An 8,830-nucleotide genomic window follows, 5' to 3' on the forward strand; every position below is an offset into this window, starting at 1 on the left:
CATAGTTAACCACAAGCTTTTGGCTTGCCACCTTGCCAACACAGGGATAAATGGGACAGCTCTACAGTGGCTGATCTCCTTTCTCCAGGGTTGTGGACATAGGGTCATGGTTGTGAAAATGCACTGCTGCCAATTACCTTGTCAAATACCACAGGGTGTGGTTCTACAACTTTATCCAACAACTTGGACAACTATTTCATTTGTATACCAACTTCCCCTAAGGCTCAGGATGGTTCACATGGAATGTAATAGAACAATATATCAAACTCTTCATGCGCTCTCATGCCCAGTTCATCTGGTGATTCAGGCTGGGGTGTTATCAATATACCTGTGACACCAGCTCTACCTTCTGATGGATGGCCACCTGGATTCACTGCTGGAGTAATTTGCCAGATGCCTGGACACAGTGATGGGATGGAGCAAGTAGAGTTGCCTGAAACTCATACTTTCAGAAATGGTGGTCCTGTGGCTGGGTAGGATAGGATCAAGTGAAGAAGCATGCTTGCTCTGCCTGTATAGTGTACAGATTCCTTGGCATGATCTTTGACGCCTCTGTCACCATGGAGGTGCAGATCATGAGAGTAGCACGGATGGCTTTTTCCAACCTCACCAACTCAAAGAACTACATCTGGCCTCAGCCAGGACTTGAGTGTTTTCAATCCTGGCTCCCACTTGGTGGAATGAGCTCCTTGAGGAGATCCAAGCCCTGATGGTGCTGGCTCAGTTACACAGGGCCTGCAAGTTGGAGCTCTTTCACCAAGCGGTTAGTTGGGGCCATTGAGTCTACAACATCTAATGGGCCCGCCTATGAAAAGAGCCCCAAACTGGAAGATCTATTGACATGGGAAGTGAGCTAGAAGCTATAGTCAAAATTGGTGTTGTTAGATATAGATGCTAATTTTAAGTGGTTCTAAAAATGTTATTAACTATTTAAATTTATTGTTATTCTGATTTATTGTTGTGCATCGTTCTGAGCTGACTTGCTGGGAGGGTCGTATATAAATCCAATAAATAAATGATTCAAAAGCAATTTGAAAGCACATAAGACACACACATGCACACAGCCTGATTTGATGACTTGTGATTTTTGTACATTGTTTATTCTGGTCTTTTTCCAGTTATCACCCAGGTCAGTGTGAATGGGTCTACTGTCCGGGAGATGCCATATCTTCTGTTGCTGCCTCTGAGAAAAGCACTGGAAAAATATTCATATATGATGGACGAGGAAATAATCAGCCTCTTCATATTTTTGATAAACTCCATACCTCCTCTCTTACTCAGTTACGATTGAACCCTGTGTATAAAGTCATTGTATCTTCTGACAAATCTGGAATGATTGAATACTGGACTGGACCTTCCCATGAATACAAATTTCCCAAAAACGTGAATTGGGAATATAAAACAGACACAGACTTATATGAATTTGCTAAATGTAAAGCATACCCTACCAGTATATGTTTCTCACCTGATGGTAAAAAGATGGCTACCATTGGTTCTGACCGAAAAGTCCGAATATTCAGATTCTTGACAGGAAAACTTATGAGGGTCTTCGATGAATCTTTGAGTGTAAGTTTTTAATATTTATTTCCTTATTAATTACTTATGGATAGAGTTAATTTCTCTTACTTATGGATAGAGATAATAACTCCCTAGTTGCTTTTTTTATTTATGCTCTTCATAAATTACTGACCCACTAGTTTCATAAATATTCTGATAAGAATGACTAGTGTTAAAGTCAAAAAGAACATTCTTAAACAATGCTTTTGGAAGACTACCATATGAATGCTCATTGAGTAATTTTCCAGGCTCATTATTTTAAATGATGTGGTTCACTTTCGGATTGGTGTAATACAACCATACAGTGTGTAGGCTGCCAACAGCTTTCATTAGATGCTAAAATAATAGCTGTGTGTATTTTGATTGTGTACTTCTTCCTGGGCTTGTCATTTCATATGAAAAAAGGTTTACTGCAGACGTGTACATGGTATTTTGCTTGTACATAGAAACCTCCAGATTCAAGACTGTTTTGAGCCACTAAGCAGATGTGCAATCCCACTGCAAATATCCTTTTTAACAGTCACCCTAAAGTGTAACTTAACCTGAAATCCCTGGAACTGCACTGCACCAAAACCAGTGGAAATTATTATCACAGACTATAGTTTAGGGTTTGGGTGCTGTTCTTGTTGGTCTAAATCCAGGTCAAGTTATACTCAAGCGTTGTTTCTATAGATGTTTACTGAGCTGCAGCAGATGAGGCAACAGCTACCAGACATGGAATTTGGACGGAGAATGGCTGTGGAACGGGAGCTAGAAAAGGTTGATGCTGTAAGGTTACTTAACATCATTTTTGATGAAACGGGACACTTTGTGCTCTATGGGACCATGCTTGGCATTAAAGTCATAAACGTAGAAACAAACCGGTAAGTCTTACTTTCTCTCACTATTTTGTGGTGTCTGCAGCTATTTTATATTGCATTGATGATTTGTTGTTTCCATGGACTTTGTAAGCCACATTGAAGGGCCTTATATGAAAAGACAATATAAATTTTTTTTAAAAATTAATAAATATTCAGGTGCTTTACTTCAGTTTTGTATATAACGTTATATACATCTGGGATTGCATCATCTGACTTCACATGATCTAGGCAGTGGTTCTCAACCTGGGGGTCTGGACCCCTTTGGGGGTCGAATGACCCTTTCACGGGGGTCGTGGCAGGGCAAGCAGCTTGGCCGGGGAGGTGCTGCCACTGTTGCTGCTCCTCCTGCAGGCGCCCGTGCTCAGCTGCTCCAGCAGTGCCTCCAGCTCAGCGCAGTCTCCCGCCAGGTGGCGCAGCTCAGTGGGAGGCAGAACTGAACTGAGAAACTTCGGGGGGAAAAAACAATTTATATACAATCATGAACAATGGATCTTCACGCCATTGGTCAGCTTCAGTTTAATTTCTGTGAAAGAACACTTGCATAATTTAATCATTGGGGGTCACCACAGCCTGAGGAACTGTATTAAAGGGTTGCAGCATTAGGAAGGTTGAGAACCACTGCTCTAGTGCCATTTTTATGACCTGTTGAAATAATGCGCAGTACTAGTACCTAGTGTGTGACTGGCCCATCGCCATCCAGGAAACTTCCATGGCAGAATGGGGATTTCAGCTTGGACCCTGGTCCAACTTTCTAACTACCATACCATGCCCACTATTATTAAAGGAGTCTTATTGCTAACACATTGCTAACAATGAATGTAGTCTGGTGGTTCATTGGTTGCTTTTTCCATAAGCAGCAGAATTTCCAAACTAATTGGGGCAATCCGGAGTGCTTGTTGCCTTGACAAATTTTTCTGCAGGATTCCTGGCTTATCGGATTCTTTGAAATACTGCAGAGTAGTCTTATTAGTGTTTTATGGGTAGTGGAATAGTTGATGACTTCAGAATGTAGGCATTATGACTTTGAATTTTTATTTTTTCTGTTGTAGATGTGTGAGAATCCTAGGTAAACAGGAAAACATCAGAGTTATGCAGTTGGCTTTGTTCCAGGGAGTAGCAAAGAAACACCGTGCAGCAATTACTGTAGAAATGAAGGCTTCTGAAAATCCTGTTCTCCAGAATATCCAAGCAGATCCAACCCTAATCTGCACATCCTTCAAAAAGAACAGATTTTATATGGTAGGTGATTTACTTAATGTTTTAATAATTTTTACTGCGTAACTTCTCTGCTTCTTTTGGCCTTTCATACTGGAACAATTCCCAGGGATATCTGGGATATCATATGTATCTCTATGATTCTGACTTAATAAGAGTGAGAAACAACGATGCTACTGCCTTTTCTTTCAGTTTACTAAACGAGAACCAGAAGACACGAAGAGTGCAGATTCTGACAGAGATGTATTCAACGAGAAGCCGTCTAAAGAAGAGGTTATGGCAGCCACTCAAGCTGAAGGGCCCAAAAGAGTTTCTGATAGCGCCATTATCCACACAAGCATGGGAGATATCCATGTCAAGCTCTTCCCTGTTGAGTATGTATATGAACCATGCACTTGCCTCATTCAGATACTTCCTCTGACTGCTTATCATATAGAAGTGCTGTTGTCCTGAGAGATTTGCACTTGATTTTTTTTGTTTTTGTTCCTTTACCCCTTTCGTACTACTGCTCCTGGGCAACCTCCAGACTTTCATTTAAAAAGTATAGTTCACAGGAGAAAATTGGGCTTCCTTTGTGATGCCCAGAAAATCATTCCTGAAGATAAAGGACCCTTTGGAATGGTGTAGTGGAAATCCATGTAAAAAAAGAGAATTTCTGCTGATTTTTCCTCTCCTTATTGTACTACTGTACACTGTTAGAGCATTCTCCAACCCTCACCCTCTTGGGAGACTGCAGAAAGATGAACGTGGCAAAGATTCCTTCTGCAACCTTTGCTCTAAGCAGTGTGGATTCAGTCACCTATGACCTGTCTTCCCAACTGGGTTAAGTGTTCCTTGTACACATACTTCCTGAATGTGAATCTCATGCATTGCAAAATGGGGAAGGGTTTTATCAGCTTCCCTCTTTCTGTTGATGAAAATGTAATGTTTAGTGGTTTGCAAAGAGGTACAGAGAATGGGCTAGTAAACCAAGAAAATTGATCAGCTGTTGGTCAGAGGGGTTAGTTTTTTTTGGGGGGGGGGAGTGAGTAAGGCCTGGTATTTCACTATAGCATCTATAAGAGACTAATTCAGAACACTAAGTGCATTGTACTGATGCTTAAACTTTACCATTTCAGGTGCCCCAAAACAGTAGAAAACTTCTGTGTACATAGCAGGAATAGTTACTACAACGGGCACACATTTCATCGCATCATAAAGGTAAATGATGACTGATTATCCTTCATAGTATGAGTTGCACAATAATCTTCTAACCTTGGGCCCGTTCTAGACATGGCAGAATGATGTAGTGAAGAGGTGGCTGAGAACTGAGGTGGCAGAAAGGAGTGTACCACTTCAACTGGTCAGGCGTTACATTTCTCAAAATCTCCCCCAATATTCTTGAGAGATAGGATCTACTTGTTGCGGATGGAGTGGGGTTCGCCTTTGCAGAACAGGTTAAGAGCTTGGGGGCTTGCATGGACCCAACCTTGACTGATACAAAAAGCAGGTTTCACAGCAGCCAAGAGCACCTTATATCAGCCACAGCTCCTCTCTTCTTTCTTACTCAGCTGATCAACCCATGTTGCTCTGTGCTTTTGGAACCTCACAACTTGATTGGTGGAACATGACAACTTGGAAACTGCAGCTGGTTCAGAATGCACTCATTATCAGGGACTAGCCAGTGGAAGCATAGGATGTTGTCCATTTTTAAACTGCCAGTTTGTTTCCAAGATCAATTCAAGAGTTCTAATTATAGCTTTTAAAGCCTTTCGTAGCCTGACCCCTACATATCTGAAGAACTGTTCCCTCCCATATGCTCTTGGGTGCTGACTACAGTCTTCTGCTGGCTGTTTCCTCGCTGTGGGTGACCTGCCTGGTATTGACTCGAGTGCAGGTCTTTTCTGTTGCAGCCCCCTCTTCCCCCACCAGTGGGATGGGTCCTTGAAGAGGTATGGGGAACTGCCTTGTGTGCAATCTTCAGGAGGCACTGCAGGGCTTGTTTGATCGCTATAGTTTGGCGAAGAGAAAGTATCTGGACCTTTTATCTTATTTGGTTTTAATTATTACTTGCAAAATGCCTTGAGCCAAGAGGAGAGGTAGAGTATAAGTATTTTAATTAATTGCTTATAAATATGAAGTGAGCACAGTGTATGAAGGGCTAGACTAGAACCTTTCTCACATGCATTAACTTCTTATTTGCAGGCCCTTACAGGTTGGCAGTCATTAAGCATGTAGCTCCCTGACTACCATCTGAAGTGCTCATTCTGCCACCACATTCCGCAGTATGCGTAGAAGATCTCAGTTCAGTAGCCATTGTTTTGTTGAAATTTTAGAAGGCTGGGCTGCATTCGTTGATTTGTCAGATCCAAAATAATTGTATATGAGATACCTGAGCATGTTATGTTACCGTATTTGCCGGCGTATAAGACAACCCCCCAACATTTCCACCTAAAATACAGTACTATGAGCCACTATGGGCAACTATGTCTATCCCAACTGAAGTGCACCCGGCGTATAAGACGACCCCCCCACTTGGAGGCATGTTTTTCAGGTAGTCTTATACGCCAGCAAATACTGTAATTATAACAAAGATCTGCATGTGGGTTTTGTAGCCACATTTCCAGTTAGTATTTGTGGCACATCAGCTGCTGGAGAATGGCTGCCTACAATCTGCTACAGACCTTACTCCATCCAGTTTTAAACCGTGCACCCAAAAGTGGTAGGTAAGGCCCATTAAAGAAGATCTAGAAAAAGATAATTCCTTGAGTCCTTTCTAGGGGTAGAGGTAGGTTACAATAATTTTATATAAATAAAATGTCAAAGAACATTCATCTAGACATTTAAATGGGAAGTGAACCAAGGGAAGAAATAGGAAATCTGACTTCTCAGAATTATTTTAATTAAGGATCTTGGAGATCTGGCATATTGAACTGGGAGATCTAAATGTGTTCCTCTTGAAAGCTTGTTGTCCCTTTGGAAACCACTAAGAATTATGGTATGGAAATAGAAAAGAACAACAATAGTTGGTTCAGATAAATGCCTTTGCTTAACTCAGAGACTGGCAAAAATAGTGGCATGATAGAATGCAGGTTGTAGCTGCAAGTTATAAAGAGAATATATATCCAATATAAATGGGCTCTCTGACCATAATGTGGTAACTTGCTTTAGCAAGTTTAATTTGTCACTTATTTCCAATGCAGGGTTTCATGATTCAGACAGGCGATCCTACAGGCACCGGGATGGGAGGTGAGAGCATCTGGGGAGGAGAATTTGAAGATGAGTTCCACTCAACTTTAAGACATGACAGGCCCTACACACTTAGTATGGCTAACGCGGGAGCAAATACCAATGGCTCACAGTTCTTCATAACAGTAGTGCCAACGGTAAGTAATGTAATTCTGTAATAAGTGAGGATGAAAATAAGAATGCTAAATGACTAACCTAAGCACTTTTACAAGCATTAGTTCCAAACTTATTTTCCCAATCTACTGAGGTATGTTAGACTGAGAAATAGTGGCTGGCCCAGGTTCATCCAGGGTCATTTGCAGATGAAAGAGTGTGCCAGGAGTTAGATTTAGTCTTCCTTTCAGATGTCAGCATGTATGTCAACCTGACTGCTCAAGCACAGATGGTTGTTTACCCAGCTGAAGATGTCTACAAGTCTCTTTCTATGTTGAAGAATTCAGTGTTAATTTATCATACATTCATTATATTCTAACATATTCAGCAAGGCAGGGGCATAACCTTGGAGGATTCCCAGTCCTGGGAGGGGGATTGTGTCACTGCAGAGGTTGACCATGGAGGGACAGGTTATGAGGATGGGTTCAGGTCACTGGGTTCTTCTGTTCTCTACTAGGTAAGATCAAAGTCAGTAGAGGAAGGCAAACATTGACTCACAAGCAAAGACAACCCTGTGTATTTCTCTAAGTCGAGATGGTACAGAAGTGCATCTTGATTTTGATTGCTGTCTATGTATATATTGGATACAAGATTAATGCTGGAAATCCGCATCAATTTTTAAGCTGTGTTTTAAGTATATAAAATCTTACCACCAGCACTGCCCATACATATTCTAAAAAAGCAGGAAGAAAAACCACTGAGATTTTCAACACTCCACAAAACTTCTCTTTTCAGCTGGGGAAAAATGAATATGCATTTCTTTCTAGTCCAGTCATTATAAAAGACATTAACAGTTTACATTTAAGTTGAAACAAATGCACTTCATTTCAGTGTTGCTTTTCTTCCTTTATATAGCCATGGCTGGACAACAAGCACAGTGTGTTTGGAAGAGTAACCAAGGGAATGGAAGTTGTTCAGAGAATTTCAAATGTGAAAGTCAATCCAAAAACTGACAAACCCTATGAAGATGTCAGCATTATTAACATCACAGTGAAGTAAAACTATTTCTGAATAAACTTCAAGATAGGACTTCTATTAAACTGAGTGATGATTTCATAGTGTTTTTGAAGCCAAGCTTCAGAACTGATAAGCCTTTCCAGTTATCATGTATTTCTGATGGTATGAATAATATTTTTAAATGTTTTATAAAATAAATGCTTACCGTATTAGTAGTCCGGTTTTGTGCTTCTTTGTATGACAAGGTAGAAACAGTGCAGTCCTGATTTCTAGACTTTTAATAGTTTAGAACTACTGCTGGATTCGTAACCTTAAAATAAGAGAGCAACAGCAGCATCTAATCTATAAGTATGGTAAAATTTCACTTCTCTTCATCTCAGTTCAGAAAGGATGTTAACACGTTAAGGTGGAGTCAGAAAGTGATCTTTTAGAAAGCAGACCTTCTAGGCCACTTTGATGTCTGGATCTCTCTCATCCCAGAACAGCCTAAAATGTTGTACTTGAGGAAACAAGACATTAGTGGGGGGAATTAAATCTTAGTCATGGTATCTTCCAACCCTCACGCAACCAGCCTAATTACTGGATAAACCTTTGTTCTGGAACCTAGAACATTGATTGGGAAACAGCAATTTTTACCAATTTCTCCCAACCAGCTGCAAATCATGTTCACCAGGCTGTTGGTGAAGCACATCTGTCCCCCTAAAGTACTATTTCTAGCCACATGGTTGGGTGCAGTGTAGAGGGGGGGACAGTCAAAAGTCCAATGGCAGAAGAATTTGCCAGCAGGAAGTGGGGTATGTGTGTGTGAATCTTGCTAAAGCATAACGAGTGTTCGTTTTAAAAAATGAAAAAGTATCAAT

The 8,830-nt window shown here is 40.8% G+C and overlaps 1 protein-coding gene across 1 annotated transcript in view; it reads left to right on the forward strand.

Annotated features, from left to right (window-relative positions):
• PPWD1 (peptidylprolyl isomerase domain and WD repeat containing 1) overlaps nt 1-8,185 on the forward strand; it is a 12,333-nt gene extending 4,148 nt beyond the window's left edge. The window contains exons 5-11 of the mRNA XM_077347244.1: nt 1,119-1,566; nt 2,230-2,420; nt 3,467-3,656; nt 3,825-4,006; nt 4,751-4,832; nt 6,815-6,997; nt 7,869-8,185. Coding sequence (XP_077203359.1) covers nt 1,119-1,566; nt 2,230-2,420; nt 3,467-3,656; nt 3,825-4,006; nt 4,751-4,832; nt 6,815-6,997; nt 7,869-8,012 — 1,420 coding nt within the window. The 3' untranslated portion in view covers nt 8,013-8,185. The remainder of the gene's footprint in view (nt 1-1,118; nt 1,567-2,229; nt 2,421-3,466; nt 3,657-3,824; nt 4,007-4,750; nt 4,833-6,814; nt 6,998-7,868) is intronic.
• Nucleotides 8,186-8,830: the final 645 nt, after the last annotated feature.

The sequence above is a fragment of the Paroedura picta genome, chromosome 7 (assembly GCF_049243985.1).
Source record: "Paroedura picta isolate Pp20150507F chromosome 7, Ppicta_v3.0, whole genome shotgun sequence".
NCBI classification, from domain to species: domain Eukaryota; kingdom Metazoa; phylum Chordata; class Lepidosauria; order Squamata; family Gekkonidae; genus Paroedura; species Paroedura picta.